This window comes from Stenella coeruleoalba, assembly GCF_951394435.1.
Source record: "Stenella coeruleoalba genome assembly, chromosome: 2".
In the NCBI taxonomy this organism is placed as follows: Eukaryota; Metazoa; Chordata; class Mammalia; order Artiodactyla; family Delphinidae; genus Stenella; species Stenella coeruleoalba.
In genome coordinates this window covers 14244570-14267360 of record NC_137147.1, presented here as the reverse complement: position 1 = coordinate 14267360, position 22791 = coordinate 14244570, and the positions used below count along the sequence as shown (strand labels likewise).

The 22791-nt window shown below is 42.9% G+C and overlaps 1 protein-coding gene across 7 annotated transcripts in view; it reads right to left on the bottom strand.

Moving 5' to 3' along the window:
- Positions 1-406: 406 nt before the first annotated feature.
- The window catches only part of FOXN3 (forkhead box N3), a 402973-nt gene continuing 380588 nt past the window's right edge, over positions 407-22791 (bottom strand). For all 7 annotated transcript variants that reach the window (XM_079914685.1, XM_079914683.1, XM_079914684.1 and 4 more), the window contains one exon: positions 407-4850. In XM_079914685.1, the coding sequence (XP_079770811.1) occupies positions 4301-4850 (550 nt within the window). In that variant the 3' untranslated portion in view covers positions 407-4300. The remainder of the gene's footprint in view (positions 4851-22791) is intronic.

The window sequence follows — 22791 nt, the reverse complement described above, 5'->3', positions numbered from 1 at the left end:
GTAGGTCACTTGTACATAACTCTGATTCCTTCTCCGAGAGCCCTTTGATGACAGAGGCCAAGGGCCCACACACGTGGAGTGGCGGTCACTGAAAGGAGGAACTGGTAGCGCTTGGTGCCGAGCAGTCCTGCCGCGTCCCAGGACTGAGTTGGGCGCAAAAGCCATCCGGACGGTTTTCACTCTACAGAGCCCACAGCCTGAAGCCGTCCCGGGTGAGACCAACATTCAGTGCGATGGCCTTCTCCAGTGGCCCCGTGGTATTCACAGCTATGCCTAGCAAGGGCTAGACATGCTGAAAATCAGCTCTTAGGAAAAGCCTCCCACACATCCCTTCTAAAAACTCAGCCCCAAGACTAAAACCTGCTACAGTTGTCTTGGCCAGGGTTTTCTCACACCACCATCTCGATGTGGGTTGGGTTCATTTTAGTTTCAGATAGACAGTTTTACCAAAGAACTCTTGAACGTATATATACTGCTTAGAGAGGGGGAAGGGAAGTAGGAGCTTAGGGTATATCATAAGGCTGGGAAAAATCTATGATGCAAACTTTTTCCACATAATACTAGGTAAAGATAAAAGACAACTGTAGAAGCATAAAAATAACTGTCTACGTGTATATCATTTAAGAAAAAAGAGCTTACAATCTCCTTCTCTTAAATGTGTCCGAGGACCAACAGCAAGTAACTGTAGATGTCATGGTGCCGACGGATGTGTTCACGTTTGTTTTCCAAAAGCATCTTCAAATATTGCTATAGTTCCCCATTTTCCCCTCCCCCCTGCCCCACGTGAGTATGTGAGATACTGGAATGACACATGAAACGCCACTTCTCCCAGCAGGAGAAATGAAAGCAAAAACACCACACCCCTTGAACGGTGCTCAGGCAATTTTTGTCAGACTAATGAGTACATAGGCTAGTTTGGAAGCTAAAAGAACACCTGACGTTTGGGAAGAAATTCCAAGACTAAAGTGATTACACTTGAGCAAAATATTCTTTCACAAATAGGCTTGTGCTTAAATTCTCTACTGCTCTTGGAGGAGGGGGTGAGAGAGGGTGCCTCCTGCCCCTTGGCTTGGCAAGGACATGGACAACCTCATTCTGCAATGAATTCACTACAAACGGCCACATACACATCGATACTTTTTTTTTTTTCCTCAACAATCAAAATACAAAGTTAAACACAATTGAGCCATTGTTTTGGTTATGCATAATGTGTATGCCTCCAAAAACAGAAGAAAAATAGAAGAAAGTACCCTCACTAAAGTTTCCCCCAGGTCTCCCAGCGGCTCCTACGGAGGGACTGAGGGAGACTCGGGAAAAATAACACTTAGAAAGCTGCCCGATGAGGTATTTATGCAAAAAGAGTGGTTCTGGAGTTAAGAACACACTTTTATAAGATACTTATCTATTTCTCAAAGAGATCAGAAAAGTAAATCACACACATTGCATTTTATTATTTTCTAAAAGAGGCCTTTGCTCCTTTAGAAAAAGGAAATGAGGGGAGACAGCCCACGGTGGGGTTTGAATTGGAAGAAATCCCCTGCCAGAAACAGTCCTGGATGTTTACCTCTGTCTTTCAGAAGGGAAGTCTGAATTTGACCTTGGGGGTGGGGTGAGGGTGGGGGACTGAGGTGGGCTCAGTCAGGTGACAACACAGAAAGTGTCGCCCAGGTTCCACAGCTGTGGATGGCTTTTGGGGTGTCAGATGTTTGGGGAGACAGAGGGAACAGAGCACTTCAAAAAGACATCCTTATTCCCATCTACACCCTGAACAAGTATGCTGGAAGTTTTCAGGTTCAGGTAATGAATCTGACCTGTGTAGGGGCGTAGATCTTTTTTTTTTTCCCCTCAGGTTCTCTCAGCAGCAACCCAGAGGAATACAATGCACCAGTTAATTTTCACCGTCCTGGCTGATGGAGCTTCTGACAGTGCCTGATGCTGGCAGATGGGCTCCACAATGGCCCACCCTGTCCTATCTTAAAAATCAAGATCACCCCAGTTCCCTCCCTCTCCCTCACCAGCATATCTTGAGCCATGGGAGTGGGCATTTTTGTTTATGTTTTAAAATTCCCTTCCATGTGGGTGGAAGATCAAATTCTTTTAGAGGGTTCTCTGGATCTCCCCAGATCATTTCTTTTAGGCAAAGATAACAGGAGTTTCTGGTCTGCGTGGCATCATCTGGTTGTCTAGATTCAGCGCTCACAATCTAGGTGGGCTTCATTCCAGGTTGGCTCGTGTGCCCAGGTGGTAGAGACGGCCAGCCCCTCCTTCCCACCATGAGATGGCGTCACGGGAAAACATCTGGGGCTGGTCCTTCCAACACCCGTGTCACTTCCTCCTTCACGTGTACCCTAACTCACACCCTCATCCAATAAGGCCCATTAGTGTGTTTCCCCTTCTCCTGGTGAATTTGCATAATTATTCACTGCCTTTTTCCTCGAAACCAAATCATGGTCATGGTTTTCTCAAGTCAGCGTCCCATAATTCTCTTGATTCTATCATACACACTCACTACTAAGTTTGCCCTCAAATTATTGCGTCATGGTAAACATGTACAGACAAAGAGAAAGGACACACTTTTCAACAGAGAATCAGAGGGGGTCGGGGCTGAAGTGCAGACAAGGCAGTGCAGAGCTCCACCATCCAGGCCCTACCAGAACATGAAGAGATTTTGTATTGCAGAGTAAGCTCCCCAACAGTCAGAATTTGTCCCTGAAGAAGGTTAAACCTTAAACACCTGCTTCAAAAAACAAAAACAAAATAATTGGAAAAAAGGGGGGAAAAAAACAACGAAAGAAATTAAAGGAAAGGAAAATAAAAGGAAAAAAAGAAGAAAACCAAAAGAACCTCTAAGCCTAAGGGCTTAAAAATTAGAGGCATAGCCTTTTCTCTATTTTCTATATTTATATGAAAATAATTCATGCTTCATGCTAAATACATTGTTTACCTTACAAGAACTTTATTTTTGAATAAAAAAAGTTTGTGTTTTTGTGATTTTTTTTTCTTTTTTTTTTCTTTTTTCAAAGGAATTCCATGCATTGTGGATCAGAAATTTCTGCTGGCTACACTGGCTGAATGTGGAAATCATTGATTTTCGCAAAGATGAACCTTGACTGACATTAATTGCAAACTCCATTTTGAGGGCAGTATAGGAATTTGTTTTCCTTTCTTTTTTGCCATGTTTTACTTTAGTTGTCCATCAATGTGCCTTTCATCTTTTAAAAATACACCACAATACTAATGGCAGGTTCTGTAGCTTTTTGTTTTGTTTTGCTTTCACTTGGATCAAATGGTTTTGACAGACAGAAAAAGATTTGTACCATGATTTCCTTTGTTAACAGCTACTGTAATTTTTTGGAACTTGATTTTCACTTGGGCAGTTAAGAAGACATAGCTTGTTTTTTGCATCAGTTTTTTTCTTTTTCTCTCGTGTGTGTGTGTGTGTGTGTGTGTGTGTGTGTGGTGTGTCTGTGTGTGTGTGTGCACACGCGTGTGTGCAGGACCAACCTTCAGGCTTATGGCTTGTGGAACCTTCTCTTCATTTAATGTAGAACAGAATTCAGTGATTAGCAACATCACTAAAAACTGACCCAGTTTCTTCTCATGAGTCACTGACACCTGTTGAACATGAATGGTCCAGTGTCCACCCCGGAAGATGCTACTAGGCTTCACGGTTAAGAAGCACAGAGGACTGGTGACCGCCTACCCACCCCTGCATCGCACGCTTGGGGCAATGCCAAGGGTTTCCTGGCACAATTTGATGCCCAGCGCCACGAGCTTGGGTCTGCTCCTTCCTTCTCCTCAGTTGCCTTATGTGCATTCAGTCAGCGAACCCAACTGGGTGCACATCCTGACCTTTTAAACCTAAAGGTTGGGCCTGATCGATGGTTACTCTGCACACGTGCCTTCTAAGTGCCAGATATGTATCCCCGTGGCATTACTGTTGCCATCCCTGTGGATTCAGCCACGGGTTTCTGACAAGCTGGAGGAAGCAATGGTAATTTTGGCTTTTGCGGTTTTGTCTTCAGATAATGAAAAGCTTTTGTAAAACAGCTGAGTGTCAATATGAGTTCTATGGCTTCAATCTCCTTTAAACATAAAATTCTTAAGGGTCCAAAACAAAGGAGGGGGGCAAATTAAAAAAAAAGAAAGAAAGAAAGGAAGAAAACCAAACCAAAAAAAAAAAAAAAAAGAAAAAAGAAAAAAGAATAATAAATTGCTGATATTGCCACAAATCATTAGAAATCTCCTGACATGCTGAAACCAAATGGCCGTAAGTTCAAAACAAATCAGTGACTTGTTTTTAATTTTTTGTGGTTTCCTTTTGTTCTTTCTGCCCCTTTGCCGTCCGATTGGTGATGTTATTCAAACAGGACCGAATCCCCGCCAAGTGCAGGAGTGACCCCGCCGCCTCTTTCATCTCCTCGTCATCGCTCTCGGGGGGCTTTTCCGTGCGTCTCTTTTTGAGGGGCAGCGTGTCGCTGGGGACCTTCCTTGCCTTGGCGAGGTGCTGGCGCTTCTTGTGCTGGGACGCGTAGCCGCTGTCCCCCAGAGCATCCTTGGCCTCCTTCGGGCTGCGTTTCCTGTCATCCTCCTCCGTCTCGCTGTGGCTCTCGTGGCTCTGGAAGCTGCCCTCGCTGCCCTCGCTGCCCTCCTGGCTCCCCTTGGTGGCAAACTCGTAGTGGTCGTCGGCCGAGGAGGAGGAGACGGAGTCGCTGGCGGGCGAGGTGCTCCTGGCGTTGGAGGACTTGGCACTGCTGTAGTTGTGATCCTCCTTGGGGTCTCCACTGACCACCGGGGAGCCACAGGAAGGCTCGCTCTCAGTCCGCATCCGGCAGCTGGTGAGGCCATTCCTGCGGGGCGGGGGACAGCGGCGGGGAGAGGGGCGGGGAACGGGAGACAAGAGAGGACACGGATTAAACCCCTGTGACGAGACACCCAGCAGCCCACTGAGTTGCCACAGCAGACGCTTTGACATCCAATCCGGCGATGCCCCAACAGGTGGGTCCACTTTGAAGACAGGGTCCTAAATCCTGACACCTCCGTCTTCCCTGCTTATCTCCTATCACTGACATTTTCACTCAAGTTGTGCAGCTGAGACATCAAAACAACACTCTTTTGAAGTGACAGCGGTGGAAGCGCCATCTCTTCTATTAAACCATAAAAATCAAGCTGTGCTTGGTTTCACATACCCATCAACACCGCGGAGGAGACACCACCGGGCGATGCTGGCTGGGTACTTCAGAGAAAAAAGCCCGCTCTGCTCTAAAGCGGCTCTGGTAGGAGCCTTTTGTTGGAGGACTAAATCTGATGTTCAGGAAAAAGAGACACCTGCCATGTGGTGACAGCTACTCACTCCTGCGTCCCTTCCCTCATTCATTCATTCCACAAATATTCACTGCACACCTAATAGAAATGCACGGCCTTAGGGAGGGTGCCGGGGGGAGGCATCCGAGGTGGAATCAAATCCTGACTGTCACAAAAATGTGCACAGATGAACAGAGAAGCAAGTCATGGTTAGAGCACAGACGAGACAGCAATAAGCTACCATCTACTAAACTCACCACCTGCCAGGCGCCCTGCTGCGTCTGCACAGATGATTGCGTTTAACTCTATAAAGTGGTTATATTAGCATCCTTATTTTACGGATGCTGGAAGTGAGGTCTGGAGATGTCTGGTAATTTACTTAAAGCCACACAGCTAATGAGTAGCAGAGCTGGGATGAGAACCAAAGTCTTAAGCTTGAGCTCTTCGTAACATCATCAGACCGACTCTCACTCTTTTGTGATTTCCCTACAACTAGGTCACCTGCTATATATTCCCATCGGGACCCGACAGCACCCATCACACCTCTGATCATGTTATTGTGTCCACATGTCTGAGCAGTGAACGGACCTCCCTTGTGCTTCCTTACTGGCAAAGTGGGTATAGTACCTGCCCCCTGCTTCACGGGGTTGTTGGGCTGAGGATGTGGGCGAACGCCTGCCGGCACCTGGACCAGCGCCTGGCATAGCGGCAAGGACGGTGATGCTTATTCCTGGGTCGGCCATACACTCTGTGGAATGAGCACCAATCCTGTCTGCACGGCAGCTGTGGTTCTGATGGTGCCTGGCACACAGAAGGTGTTCATAAGAGGCAGTGATCAGAGATGAAGACACACAGGTGGGGAGGGTTACTTACAGCTGGAGGGGGCAGAGGGAGGGCACAAGGAGGTTTGTGGAAGACATGGCCTCCCTGGCCTTGGATGGGAGGGCCGGAGGTTTTGGGCAGGGAGGAGAATGTTCCACTGTACCATGTTGGCCCCATTTCCCGTAGACTCATCCACGGGTAATATATTTCTAGATCTTGGGAAGATGGGCACACTTTTTCTTCCTACACAGCCCCAACTGTAAGCACCCTACGTTCCCTCCATAGACAGCACTTCCCACCATCACTATGATCGTGTGGTGATGTCCAGTGTCGGTGGTTCCCGTTAAAGAGTTAGCACCACAAGTCATTGATCTGTCCTCAGGGGCTAGCACTGTGCCAGGCACGGAGTGGACCCACAACAGATACACCGAGCAAGTGTCGGAGCAGATGGGATTGTTTGGCAGAGAGTAGGAAGTCTGGGGAGATGGCTGTGGGTCTCCACCAGCACGTCTTCCCAGACACTCCCTGAGGAAGCGGCCCCGGCAGAAAGGCTATGGGGTGGGCCCTCCAATGAGAGTCAGTCTGGAGCCCCTTCCCTTTCTCTCCTGCCACCCCTGTGGGCCTCGAGGCTCAGGGAGATCCTGTTGCAGGCCAAAGAGAAAGGAAGAGGCGAGGAGAGTCCTTGGTGTAAATGGTGTAGCAGGCATCTCCTTCCTGCTGGTGCTCCGTTAAATTTAAGCTGGTGGAACTTGAGGATACGGGGAGGGGGAAGGGTAAGCTGTGACAAAGCGAGAGAGAGGCATGGACATATATACACTACCAAACGTAAGGTAGATAGCTAGTGGGAAGCAGCCGCATAGCACAGGGAGATCAGCTTGGTGCTTTGTGACCACCTAGAGGGGTGGGATAGGGAGGGTGGGAGGGAGGGTGACGCAAGAGGGAAGAGATATGGGAACATATGTATATGTATAACTGATTCACTTTGTTATAAAGCAGAAACTAACACACCCCTGTAAAGCAATTATACTCCAATAAAGATGAAAAATTAAAAATAAATAAATTAAAAAAAAATAAAGAGCCCAATGTTCAATTTTAGATTATCTGACAAAAAAAAAAAATTTAGGCTGGTGGTGAGGAACCCCCCGCCCCCATAACATGCACCAGCAAAATTCATGAGGGCCGTTATCAAAATTCCATCCTTGCCAGATGCCTTAAGATCATCACGATAAACCGTGACAATGACAATGTGTGCATCTGTATGATAAAGTCCTAGCAGGCTCCGTAAGGATCCCAGCAGCTGTCTTGCACTCTGTGATCCCAGATCGACACCCCCTCCCCAAAGTCCTTATAGAAACAGCCTGCCTTTCAAGACAGACAGACTTTGGGGTTCACATCCCAACACTGTTTATTAGTGAGACCTTCTACAGGCCCCTCATCTGCCTTACGGGGCTATGTGACGATAAAATGAAAAGTTCCAAGCACAGAAGACGGCTCTTAGGGGTGCCTGAGAATTCTGACACGGGCCCCTCTCTTGCTGTCTGCCTGCCCAGAGCTCTCTCTGCTGCCCCAAGCAGTCCCATTTTCCTTCTAGGCCAGGTCAGCAGGCTGATGGGAATGCAGCAAAAAGTAAGAGGGAAGAGGCTCGGAGACAGAAGTTCCTCACGGGCTTGCCTGTACAGACAGCCCCTGTGCTTTGGGGTATGGTCTCTGCGATACGTTTTCTGCAGACTTCCTGTTTTTTGGCTGTGTCTTGGATGCACAAAAGTGGCCAGGGAAAGACTCCTGTGAGGTATTACCAAACATGAAACTGGGTAAATGTAATAAATTGTACAGGTAGCTATGAAGAGGTATTAAAGTGAATGAAAATGAAAGTCCCGTACAATGGTTCTCAGGATTGCTGCTGTTGCAGGTTAACTCTTGTGAAATCCCCAAATAATTAGTCTACTGAACTAACCTAAAAGGGTTCTGAATGAACCCAGCTATACTTGGATGAGTTGACTGGGCTATGGTTGGCTTTTAGAAAATCAATTCAGTTCTGAATCCTTATATTTTTTTTTAACAACATGGGCCTTATGATTCACTTCACTACCACAGTTAAGCAGAATTTGATACATCTCTGAGCACCTATGAAGAGGGAGACGGAGCGGGAGAGGAGAGGGAGAGAATTCCGGGAGCAAAAGAGTAAGAAAAAGGCAAGTGTTGCAAAAATCTAATTCTTAGTGAATCTGGGTGAAAGGTATATATGGTGTTCATTGTGCTTCTCTTTCTTTTTTTTTCCACAGGTGAAACATATTTTTAAGTAAAACGTTTGGGGTGCAGGGTAGAGGAGTGGGAGAAATACACCAGAATGAAAGCAACGGTACATTTCAGTGCCATGCTATCATAAGAGGGAACGTTCTGAGCCTGAGAACTTCTTTTTCTCTCTTTCTCTTTCAAGGATATAAGCAAGCATAAACCATAATGGAAAAGAATATTTAAAAATATGTATATATGAGTATAACCGAATCACGTTGCTGTACAGCAGTAATTAACACAACATTGTGAATCAACTATACTTAAAAAAAAAACAACAAGGATATAAGCAAGCATGAGAGAAGCACTCAAGACACAGCAGAATCACACTGAGACCTTCTTCTTAAAGGCATCATAGAAGTGAAGGATAAGAGAGAAGCAAATCACTTCCCTAGCTCATGAATTCAAGGCTGTGCAGTGCAGGGTCTCTGGTTCCTCCTGGAAACACACTGCACGTCAACAGGGATTCCACAACCCACACCTTGCAGCGCTGGCCCCACACAACCACTTCACAGACAAAGAGAATAAACTCAGGGAGCCCCGTGACTCATCCGAGGTGGCCCTGCTAGATCTCAAAGACGGCTCAGGCAGGAAACTGAAATGTCTCCGTCCCCCCCAGGAAGCAAGCTTACTGTGATGAAGACAGGAAACAACTTACCATTTGACAATATTTCTGGGTGAAAACAGGTACACAGACGTAACTTCACGGAGTCAGAATTACAATATAAATACATCTCTCTCACACTCGATATTGATACAATTAGCTTTCCCTGAGATTTTAGCATGGGCTCCTGATCCATAAATTACACACAAGCTCAGCAGGAAGAGACAAGCTCCTTCAATTATTAATCACTCGATGCAAGGTTGTTCATGGTGGGACATGCTGGCTGCACTGACTTGGTGTCAGAGACCTCCTGCTGCAGGGGCTGTCATTCCGGGGAACCAACTACTTTAAAAGAAGAAACCGGGCAACCTGGACATGTTGGAAGGGGGATTTCTAACCACCTCCTTAAAAATCATTCATTAAAATGAACACTCGATACATCTGAAATGCCTGCCATTTTTCAGTTTCAGCTGAGTTTCTATGTAACAGTACTCACAACACTCATGTGAGCATAAATTAAAGCCACCTGATTCTACTAGGATGACACAGAACCGCATGTTATTCATCTCAAATAAAAACCTGGTATTCATTCTCTTGTCAAATTGGCCGGGGGGGTGGGGGTGGGTGGGCAGGAAATACTGAACATAAAAGGTGAGAAATCACATTAGTTCAGGCTGACAATGAGCAACGCTTGCAACTAACAAGTTAAGGTATAGCTTCTGATCAGACATGGCCATTTTGCTGGTTTTTTTTACGGGTTCATGATTTGTTCCATTATCGTATCATCAGTATTGATCTCATCAGTGTTGTCTCCACCTTTCACTTGTGTACTAGGGTTCTCTCTCTGGAGCTGGTGGTTTTAAACCTAGCTAGCATTGAGGGTGAAGTTGTCCTCCTTAGGGATTTACTTGAGAATACTGGTCTTTTGCCAACTGTGAAAAGAAGGTGCAATTAATGGGATTATAGAAGCAGCACTCGAAGTGCGGCGCTTCTGTCCAAAACCGACTGTAGGTAGAAAGACACAGAGGACAAGAGATGACCTGAAGCTTCCATTTCCAGCCAGTTGGCAGAGGAGATATTTAGAAGGCATTCTTCCAACTATCATACAAAGGATACTGGATAAAGGGCAGCAACATATTTCTGAGTCATTGTTGGGTTCCCTGGAAAATAAGGGTACTCTTAAAGCTCTACATCAATGCACATGTACCAAAAGAACTTCACACACACACAGACGAAAATCTAAAAAAAAACGGGACAGAATCTGAAACGTGAGCAGTAGGCAACCAAGAAAGGCAGGGTTTTCGTGAAGCAAATGCCTCCTCTAGCCCTGGGACAAGAGCCCAATCTTAGGGGGAGGGAGCGGCAGGAGGATTGATTTTGGCAGCTCCCGGGTTTCTGTGGCCCCTTGAGGGGGTTAAAGTGGCCTTGGATGCATTGGTCCCCAGGCTACCAGCAGAAATTTTAAAAGCAAATGCTCTCTTGAAGAAAGCAAGCCACAATTGAGGCCATCAGGATTCCTGTATATCAAGTTTAATCAAACATTCAAGTAGAAGCTCATAACCTAAAATCACCAAAAAGGCCACTAGGAACGTATGAATGTAAAAATGCCACATAAAAAGCTAGGACCCTTGAATGATGACGCCTTCAATGAGATCCTAGGGAAAAATAACTGCCCCTCACAGGCAGACAATGGGGATAAAAGCCAGCCTTGACCTCAGCTCCAGATGGAACTGGAGACAAGAAAAGCCTCCCTTGAGAATTTTTAACCACAAGCCTGAAGTCTTGCGGGTATGAGGCCAGAATTCTACTGTGTGGACCAAAAGACCTTAAGCTAAATTTAGTTTCAAGTGCCCAATTGTGCCTACTAGAAGAAAATACAAACCCTTTTTGGAAGAACATACTTTAAACCCAGGCCACAAAGAATTCCCACAGATAAGATTTTAAGGAACATATTTCACAATTAAAAAAAAAATCATTAAACACAAAAGAAATACACCAACATAAAGAGACAACAGAAAAAACATCCTATAGAATCTGAACTGCAAAGTCTGAAAATAGTGCAATAATTAGGCACAGAATGTAAACTATGTATAAAAAAATAAAAGAAGGAATTGACAAATATTAGAAAGAAAGACTGGATTATTAAAACCAAGCAGACAGGTTTTGGAATGCATCAAATAGAATTTCTAGAGCTGAAAAAAGATAATCCCTGAAATTAAAAAACTCAATGTAATTGAGTTGTAAAACAAAAAAAGTAAAAAAAAATTGGTGAATTGAAAGATGGAGCTAAAGATATGATAGAAAATGCAGCAGAGAGAGATGAAGAGATTGAAAATATGGAAGAGAGATTGGGTAATATGGCACACAGTAAGAAGATCCAATATAAATCTAACTGGAGTTCCAGGGTGAACGGAAAAATGGGGAAGATCCAATCCCAGAATAGAAAATGGCTGAGAATTTTCTAGTTTTGATGGAAGTTACCAATCTTCAGATTCAGAAAGCCAACAAATCCCATGGAGGATAAATAAAAAGAAATGCATATCTAGATACATCATAGTCATCACAGACAATACAAAGAAAAAAAAAAGGAGTAGAAAGGAAACACATTACCTAAGGAGAAGTAGCAATTAAGATAAAACCAGTGACAGAGATGAAAGTGGAACAATATTCTCAAAGTGAAAGAGAAAAAAAAAAACTGTCAAACTACAATACTATTGTCTAAGAATGAAGGCAAAATAAATATGTTTTCAGACAAAAATTTAAGACTTTAATTAAAAGCAGATACTCATCTATAGGAACTTCTTAAGAATATTTTTCAGGAAAAAAAAGAAAATGATCCAAAAAGAAAGGTCTGATTTAGAAAACAAACTTATGGTTACAAAAGAGGAAAGGTGGAGGGGAGAGATAAATTAGGAGGCTGGGATTAACATATACATACTACTATATATAAAATAGATAATCAACAAGGACCTGCTATATAGCATAGGGAACTTTACTCAGTACTCTGTAATAACCTACATAGGGAAAGAATCTGAAAAACAATAGATATATGTGTATGTATAACTGAATCACCTTGCTGTACACCTGAAACTAACAACATTGTAAATCTACTATACTCCACTGTAAAATAAAAATGAAAAATAAAAACAAGAAGAAAGGTCTCAGATGCAAGAAAAAAAATGATAAGCAAAGAAAATGTATTCAGGTATTGACCAGACAATACAATAGAGTCGTCCCTTGGTGTCTGTGGGGTTTTGGTTCCAGGATCCCCACAGGTACCCAAATCTGCAAACGCTCAAGTCCCTTATATAAAATGGTATAGTATTTGCTTATAACCTACGCACATCCTCCCATACACTGTAAATCATCTCTAGATTACTGATAATGCCTAATTCAATGTAAATGCAATGTAAATAGTTGCTGGTGCACAGGGCAAACAAATTTTCAATTTTGGAACTTTCTGGAATTCTTTTTTTTCCCCGAATATTTTGATTGAATCTATGGATGCAGAATCTGTGGATACGGAGGGCTGACTATAGTAACAACTGACTTAAAAAAAACAAACAAACGAGAAACTGAAATAGAACTAAAGTCCTCGACAAATGTAGCATATCATTTGGGAGGTGAAGAGAACAGAAGTTAAAGCATTCCAGGGGCCTTGTATCGATCAGGAGGTTAAAGATACTGATTAACTCTACACATTTTAAAATATTCATGTTAAAAGTTCAAGGATCAACACTAAAAGAAGAGAAAAATATATATAATTTCTAAACCATCAGAAGAGGGGTAAAAGGAATGAGGAGTGGAAGAATCATGATCAATTTAAAACAATGTTAGAAAGGAATCTGGAAAAGGGGGGACAAACAAATGCAAACTAAGATGGTAGAAATAAATCCAAATATGTCATTTAAAATGGGCTAAAAATCTTCATTAAAAGGTAAAGATCATTAACACAGACTTTTTAAAAAGCCATATGCTGCTTATAAGAGATGAACCAAAAACATAAGGATTAAGAAAGGTTAAAAGTAAAAGGAGGAAAAACATCGTGCCATGCTGGTGTAGCTACATTAAAACCAGATAAGATAGATTTTTAAGGCAAAAATCATTATTACAGATAAAGAGAGTCATTAAACATTCATAAAGGTTCAATTCACCAGGAAGATATAACTGTTCTAAACATGGAGACCTCCAATAAGATAGCTTCAAAATACACTCCAAATTGGAAGAGCTATAAGGAGAAATGATCAAACCCACATCTCCTTCCCTCCCTCCTTCCTTCCCTCCACCAGCCCCCTCCCAAAACACACACAGACATGGTTAATAGGTAGATTTGATCTAATGGACATACATAGAACATGTGCTCATAATGGAGAAGGTATATTATTTTGAAGCACACACAAAATATTTATAAAAACTGATATACACTACTAGACCACATAGCAAGTCTCCACAAATATCAAAAAAGCAGTATCTTACAGGTCAATTCTCTGACCACAATGTATTATAATTAATAATCAATGTTGAAGAGGTAACTAAAAGCAAAAATAAGAAATAACCATCTCCTCCTAGGTTTGAAAATTTAAAGACACACTTTTAAAAACATGTATGGGTCAAAGAAGGAATCAAAATGGAAATTAGAAAATACTTTGAACCTGCAACAATAATAAAAATAAAAGATATCAAAACTTACAGATGCAACTAAGCAGTAGTTTGAAGGAAATTATAACCTTAAACTTTTATATAGAAAGAAGAAAAGTTTAAAATAAAAGTATCCAATCCAGACCAAACAACAAAAAAGAATAAGCTCAAAGAAAGAAAGGAAATTATAAAGTAGCAGAAATCAATGAAATAGAGAATAGATACAACCTTATGCCAACATATTTGAAAACAGGTGAAATGGACAAATCCCTACAGTTACCAAAATGAATTTTAAAAGAAATAAAAAATAAATTATACTATAATCATTAAAGAAATTAAATCAATAGTTAAAAATCACCCCACAGGGGCTTCCCTGGTGGTGCAGTGGTTGAGAGTCCGCCTGCCCATGCAGGGGACACGGGTTCGTGCCGCGGCCCGGGAAGATCCCACATGCCGCGGAGCGGCTGGGCCCGTGAGCCATGGCCGCTGAGCCTGCGCGTCCGGAGCCTGTGCTCCGCAACGGGAGAGGCCACGGCAGTGAGAGGCGCGCGTACCGCAAAAAAAAAAAAAAAAAAAAAATCACCCCACAAAGAAAACACCAGCTCCACAGTGTTTTGCAAGTAAGTTCCATCAAACATTAAGCAATAGATAATTCCAATCTTACCTAATCTCAGAGAATCTAATAGCGAATACTCTTTAATTCATTATATGAGAATAATGTAATCCTGACATGAAAACTAGATAAAAATAGCACTAGAGAAACATGGACATGGACAAATATGCAAAATTCATACCTAAGATGTTAGCGTACCAACACTAGCAATATGTAAAAAATATAATGTATCACAAGCATATCAGAAATGCAGATTTTACTCAAAATTGGGAATTTATAATGTAATTCACCAAGTAAAAAACAATGAGAGGGTTGATCGACTTCCCTGGTGGCGCACTGGTTGAGAGTCCGCCTGCCGATGCAGCGGACACAGGTTCGTGCCCCGGTCTGGGAAGATCCCACATGCCGCAGAGCGGCTGGGCCCGTGAGCCATGGCCGCTGAGCCTGTGCATCTGGAACCTGTGCTCCGCAACGGGAGAGGCCACAGCAGTGACAGGCCCATGTACCGCAAAAAAACCAAAAAAACAAAAAAAAACCAATGAGAGAAAAAATTTATAGTTATCTTAAATGATGTAAACATTTCGTTGATGAAATTCAACAACCATTTATGATAAAGTATCATAGCAAGCCAAAAATAGAAGGAATTTTTTTTGTTATGATAAAGTATATTTCCTAAAAAAACCTATAACATTCTATCAATTGTTCAATAACATAGCTCCCTTTAAAATAAGACACAATATAAAGATGTCTATTACCATTACTTTTACTCAGAGGTCCTAACTGCAATAGGACAGGAAAAATAAAAGATATAAGAATTAGAAAAATCCACACCATTATTTATATAAGATATAATTTTATACATAGAAGAATCTACAGATAAATTATTAAAGTTACTAAGCCGGTTTATTTTATTTAGCAAGGTTGCTGGAAAAAATCAATATACAAATAATTAACTCCACATGGATTATAGATTTAAATGAGTAGGAAAAACTTTTTAAATCTTTTAGAAAAAAACTATAGAAGACCATACGATCTTGGAACAGGGGCTTTTTAAAGACACTAGATTTCATTACAAAATGATTACTAAGCATGAAAATTAAGAGCTTCTATTCATCAAAAGACATTACTATGGACCGTGAAATGACCATCCACAAACTTAGAAAAGTTATTAGTAACACATATAGTCAATAAAGGATTAATATCCAGAATATACAAAGAACTCCTACAAAGATAAGAAAAACAGAAACAACCTGATAGAAAAATGAATAAAAATGTTGAGCAGGCAATCCATCAAAGAGCACATTCAAGCAGCCAATTAAATATATGAAGAACTGTGCAATATCTTTAGTAAGAAGGGAAATGGAAATTAAAATGCAAGGAGATCGTGTCACATATTCACTAGATTGGTTGAAGTTGCAAAGTATGACAATTCCGAATGTTTGTGAAGATGAAGAGGAATGGGAAGCATCATACTCTGCTGGTAGGAGTGTAAATGGATACAAGCACTTTAGAAAACAATTTGTCATCATCTGGTAAAGCTGAGCATGCTCATACCTTACAAACCAACAATTCCCACACCTGGACATGCATCTTAAATGAAACTGGAGCCATGTATAGGAATTTCCATAGCAGCTTTGCTTGTAACAGCAAAGAACTATAAACAATTCAAATGTCTTAAAAAAAATTGTGGTATAGCCACAGAGTGGAATATTACACAGCCATGAAAATCATCATCAGTTACAACTATATGCAGCAAACCAAATAAACTTAATAATGAATAAAAAGAGCAAGTTGGAAAGAAGACATATAGTATCATTCTAGTTATATAAAACTCAAAACCAAGCAAAACTAAATACAGTATTTACAGATATCAAAAATACTTTTAGAAACCTAGGAACAGTAAATACAAAATTTGGGATTATGGTTATCTTTCAGATAGTGGGTGCAGGGGCCTCTGATGCTTGCTCCAGCTGGGTAGCCCTTGCCAGGAAGCATATGGGTCCAACAACTCCAGGACTTCTGTCTCAGTGGTCACCCCCAGGGCGGGGGCAGGAAGGAGCATAATTTTCTCCCATGAGCTGCAAATCGTCCCCTTAAAAGACTGAGGTAAATGTGACTCCCTCTCTGTACTAGATCGCAGAACACAACAGGAGTGATCCTAAAACTCTCCTCTATGAACCGTTTTGCATTTGGCACAGTTCTGCATACCGGGAGAGCAGAGGATTTTTAGATACAATAGGAAAAGCCCCCTGGACTTTCAAACCAATGCCATTGATTTGAAACACGAGGAGCAGCTCCAGAACGCTGATCAAATTTTACACAGGGAACTTGCTGGTCATTGTTTAGATTTCTGGACCAGAAGAGACAGAAGTCAAGACAAAAAGCCGAGCTGGCAGCCGAGCAGGAACTCTTGTGCATCCTTTGTCCTCCTGGTACTGTTTTTTCCTTTTCCCTTTAACCGCTCCCTTTAGTAATATTTCCTCCTCTCCTTCCCACCACTAAGCATAACCTCATACTGAGTTTTAGAATTGCCTTCAAAGACCATGGTTTCAGAAGATAAAATCTGACAGGTACTTGGCTTTTAAAAAACAAAACAAAATACAATACAAAAGAAAGAGATCAGTGGCAAACTTTCCCTCCAGTTGTATAACTGGTCCCCACCCTATCTTAAAACTGAAGGTTGCAGGCTTCCTAAACTCCTGTGACAAACACCTTCTCCAAGGGAAAGACAAAGAGAATGACAAGGAGTAGATCTAAAGCTGATACGTAGGTTTTCCTGGTGACTCTATATGGACAGGACCTTACGTATTAATCTTTTGTATGTATAGAACCATTAATTTCTGACTTGCTTCCTGTTCCACGGGAAGTACAGTTTTCACTTGAGGTTCTTAGAGATCCAAATGAAATTAAGCAGCCTTAGGTGGTGATCAAATGGAGCTTCCTTATAATTTTACAACAGGCTATGGTTTAGACTACTGTCATGACTCCTCAAAACCATGCCTTTGCCACAAATGTGCACTGTCCTCAAGGTGGCACAGAAGCCCAAGCTAAAGCCTTTTCTGGCGGTTGGGACTGAGCTTCAGATACCCAGAAAGGGGGCCTGGGAAGGTCTGTGGAGGTCAGGTTGGATGAATCCATAAGGCTCTCCCCATTACTCATTTCATTTTTTTTCCTTTTTAAAAGTTTGTGATAAAATACACAAACAAAAAACCTTACCATCTTAACCCTTTTGAAGCATACAGTTCAGTGGCATTAAATACATTCATAACATTGTGCAGGCATCCCCAGCATTCATCTCCAGAACCCTTCATCCTGTAAAATTGTAACTCTGTCCCCATTAAACAATTTACCTCCCCATTCCCTCTCTCCATAGTTACTGGCAACTACCACTCTACGTTCTCTCTCTGTGAATCGGACTACTCTAGGTACCTCATATAAGTGGAATCATACAGTATTTGTCTTTGTGAGTGTCTTATTTCACTCAACATAAATGTCCTCAAGGTTCATCCATATTGTAGCATGTATCAGAACTTCCTTCCATCTTAAGGCTGAATATTCTATTGTGTGTATATATACCACATTTTGCTTGTTTGTTCATCTGCTGATGGACCCTTGAGTTGCTTACACGTTTTAGCTACTGTGTGAATAATGCTGCTACGAACATGGATGTACAAATACCTCTTTGAGAACCTGCTTTCAATTCTTTTGGGTATATACCCAGGAGTGGAATTGATGGCTCATATGTCAGTTACTATTTTTAATTTTTGGAGGACTGCCATCCTGTTTTCCACAGTGGCTTCACCATTTTACAACCCTACCAACAGTGCTCAAGGGTTCCAATTTTTCCACACCCTTGGCAACTCTTGTTATTTCCTGTTTTCTTGACAGTGCCATCCTAATGGGGGTTAAGTGGTATCTCACTGTAGTTTTGATTTGCATTTCCCTAATGATTAGTGATGTTGAGCATTTTTCTATGTGCTTATTGATTACTTGTGTATCTTCTTTGGACATAAGTCTGTTCAAGTCCTTTCCCATTTATGAATAGGGTTGTTTGTTTTTCTAATTATTTATTTATTGAACACCTGTATAATGTTTACTGTGCGCCAGGCATGTAACTGTGTGTTAATCCTAATAACTCATGAGGCAGGTGCTGGTTTTCTCTTGAGAAGCCCAGGCACACCTGGCCCAAGGTCACACAGCTGCAGGCTATGGACCCAGGAAACTTGGTTCCCAAGTTCATGCATGCAATTTCTGGGCTCTCTTGACATATGAAGGATGGCCCTTCCACCAGTTCTCTCTCAATCCTCTGGCAAGCCCTGGACATTTAATTTTTCTCTGCCACCTGAGAGGTCACTTGGGGTCAAAAAGCCTTAAGAGTTGAAAACAAGGTGGCTCAGACCCAGGAGAGTGCTACGGCCTGTACCTGGGAAGCAGCCCATAATTCTATGAATGTAAGAAGTCTTATGCTCCCATTTCCCAAGAGTTCCAGAAACAGTTCTTCTTGGACTAGAATTGTTTGTCCCATTCAGTGTATTCTCTGCAAGAAATTTCACTGGAGAAGCAGCAGAAGACACGGGCATAAAACTATGAGACGTGGGAGCAGTTATTTTGAGGAAAATGTGTCTTGAGGACTCTCTGCCCAAGCAAATTTAAAAATAAGCAGGTTTCCGATGTCTAAGGATGGGCCGATCCCTGAGGTTATTGAGTAAAATGTCAACACTGTAAAGTCAATTATGCTATTGACAGATACTCTTACAAGGAGATTACACATCATAATTATATGCAAAGGAACCCAGCAAATACAAGCTGTGTAATGATCAGCTAATAAAAGTAACACTTCATCTATGTCAATAACAGTTTCAGAGTTAAGACAAACAAACATGGCCTTTGCCACTCAGTGGAGGAAAAAAAAATCCCTGAAAGACAAATATTTTCACTTAAGGAGAAGTTGCTTAGACTCACACAGAAAACCTGTCACACAAAGCAGGGTAGGAAACAGGTCTTCAGGGGGTGCTAATGACTTTCTGGCCCTCCTGCCAGCCCCAGCTGAACTGATGGGGACAGCAACCCCTGTAAACATGTGAACACCCCCAGGGACCCTTGGTCACTGCCACGTGGTCTGGCGGACGACGTTTGCTGTTGTTCTATTCTCTGCTGGACTGTTTTCCCCATAACCTTAGTTGAATTTAGGTTCAACTGACAAATGGCCAAATTTAAAACAATTGCAATTGCAATGAATGTGAAAAAGCAAAACAAGATCCCCCCCCCCCCAAACACTTCTTAATGGGTTTTACACAGTCTCTCCCGCAAATACCCACCTAGCTATGTTTATATTCATTTTTCCTGAAAGTGTCGCACTGCCTCCTATTTGGGCCATAAAGAGGGCAAAGGTATTATAAGCAAGGGTCCCTGATCTTCCAGAGCCTGTGACATTCCTCTCCCTAATGTCTCTTAAACTGAGGTGGAAAGTGCAGAATTGGTATTTGGATAATGGACTGCTAAGGCACAATGGTTTTCTTTATCTCTATTTATGCAAATGGAAACTTGTTTAGTTTCTGCAAACTGCGGTTGTACATTTCACTGAAATGATTCTGCTTAAACCTCCTGTGATGTTGAGGAAGGTCACTCTTCGACTATGAGTGCTTTTGTAGGGGGACAGGCGTTATGAAGCTACTGTCACTCAGCCCCAACCCCAGACTACTGTAGTGTTTCGTAAGCTGGAGCAGGCTGGGCTGGGGCAAGCCACATTTCTGCAGCACTCCTGGCTCTGCCTTCGAGAGACTGGGAAGGGGGTGGAGGAAGAGGGGACACGCTCCTTCCTGTGTGCTTCCTGTTCCTGCGTCACCCCAGCAATGCCTCTTCCCCTCTGCAGAGCCAGTTCATTCCTATAGTAGGTGCTGAATCCAGTTTGTGATTTTTCCAATACTGGAGACCCAACTTCTTCACGTTCCCTGAGAGGTACGTGCCCTAGCAGGAGGAGCTTTCTCCTTAGAGATACCTCTGGTCCTGCCACGGGTCCCTCCTCTGAGCTCAGAGATTCCAGCCCAGCTCAGTGGTACCTCCTAAGAGGTCTGGATCCCAGCCCCAGCCCCTCCTCTGAGCTCTGAGGTCCAGCTTTGAGAGGCAGTCATTCCAACCTCACCCGAGGGGATGTGGCTACTTCCTACAACTGTTTCCTCCGTGATACCCTGAGTTCTCTGTTACCCTTCCAGTTGCCTGGTTAATAACTTTCTACCTGGTTAACGGTTCTTTATTTTGAAGTCTCTCTGTTCGAGTACCTAGTGTGGCTTCTGTCTCCCAACTGGATCTGACTGATGCACAGGTCTAGCCCTGAACCTGTTTTGTGGCCTTTTACCGTGGAAGGAGCCTAGGTGAGGCACTGGCTGGACTGGATGAGTAGCAACTCTTTTACCAAAAAGAAGACATCATTGTTTTGCTGTAGTGCTATGTTATCTTCTAACCAGAACATAACCAGTTAAAAAAAATTATATTTTACATAATGCTTCTAGAGGCTAATCAGTAAATTTTTGCAATAATATATGCCATGAGGGTAATAATTAAAGTTAGGAATTAAAATTAGGAGCAGCTCCTGCTGAAGGCCAGCCCGGTCTCAGGCCTCCCTTCGCTCTGCCTGGCTCTTCCCTTCTCTGAGGGAATGGCTGGAGCCACGTGGAGAGCTTCGTTCGCTTTCAAAGGCACTGAAAAGATGCTGAAGACGACAAACTGAAAGTCTGTACCCAGCATCCGCTCAGAAAAGTAGATTGTTACTCCCCGTAAGAATAGTCTACGGTCTCAAAGTCTTCTCAACCAAAAAGGCAAACTAGGAGGTTAGGCAGAAACAATTTTAAGAAAGAACGGAAAACAGAATGTCTCTCTCATAATGTGAGGTCAAGGCATGGATATATTGGCTTCATGGAAGAGGCTTACCATTTATGAATTCAATTACTGATCTCAGGATATCTAAGAAAAATATAGGAGAAGTACAAGAAAAAGAACCTTCCCATACACTTTTGGAAAGTATCACCATGTCTGGTTAATAGAAATGATAAGTGGTTTTTATCATTCTATGACTCTTCTAATTCCTACCAACTTTCCTCCTTAGCAGGTTCCAAATGCCAGCGCCTGCCCTGAAGATTAAGGACTTCCATCCTGGCAAAAGTAGTTGGTTTGCTGGGAGGATTAAAAGACACAAGTGAGTGGAGAATCTCCACATGGTTGATTCACGTCAGGGAGCTCGACCCTACGTGTCCCTCAGGGCCCAGTTAACAGACTTCCTGGGATGGTTTCCTTTGGGACATGAAACACTATGAAAGCAAAATCGCCATTAGGTGTGAACTTGATCCAAAAGTGCAGGAAAGAAGCTGGAAGGTGATGCTGTGAAGGGATGCAGCTCAGCATGGCAGGCCTTTGCTAAACAAGGAGCTGTGCAACATGCAATGAGACATCAGCCAAGTGAGTGAGACCCAGCCCCCGTCCTCAGCGAGCAAACCACAGAGGACAGAGGGACACACACACATAGGGTCACTCATCAAAGGGTCACAACCAAAGCATGGGCTTATGGGTTCCAAGAAAAGAGAAATTAATCTGATGTTGGCTCAGAGGCCTGTGCAGAAAAGCTTTGTGAAGGAATCATTTTTGTGATGGGCCATGAAGGATATACTGCCTTGTATATGGAGTCTGAGGGAAATTGACAGAGAGGAAACTGTATGAATAAGATGGGCAAACATTGGATGTATGCGGAGAACAAATTTGGCTCAAGGAGATGGGAGGACCAGGGGGACATCAGGGTGATGTGGTGGGAGCCAAGGAGGATGCTTTTGCAGACAGCTGGAGAGGCACATTTTAGGAAATCAGTCTGGCGATGGTTGATGGATGGGCGAGGGTGGGCAGAGAAGCAGCAAGGAATAGGAGGAAGGCATTCAAACTGGTGCGTGTGAGGCTTCCAAGCTAGCGACAGACCCTACTCTGGGGCTGGCAGAGGAGGTGAGAAGGATGGAGGAAAGAAATTTCCCAAGGAAGAGTTCATGTGGTTTGGCAACTGACTGGAGTCTCAGAAGCAGGAGACTGATGCCACCTGGTATTTATACATCACTTACCAAAGCACTTTTCACACACGATTTTTTGCATGTGAGTTTCATCGCAACCCTTCCCAGGACTAGACGATTTCGTGGATGAGGGAACTGAGGCCCAGAGAGGTCAGACATCCACCCAAAGTCAAAGGACTGGGAAGTGACAGGGCTAAGTCTAGAGGTCGACCAGCTAGCCTAGAATCTAATGACTAACTTGCCCACCATTTCCTTCTGTTCACCTTACCCCACCTTTTTAGCACAAAGCAACTTAGTTTCATCTGTCTTCATTTAATCTGCAAAGAGACCAGGATAATTTGATGGCCCAAGAAGGAGTAGTTGGCACTTGGATTGGGGTCCCTGGGAGCTACTGTAACTTTTTTGAACACCCGTACTATTTCTGTCTTTACTACTTGAGGCTGGTCTTCTCCATCCCCTCGAGTAGCCCCGTG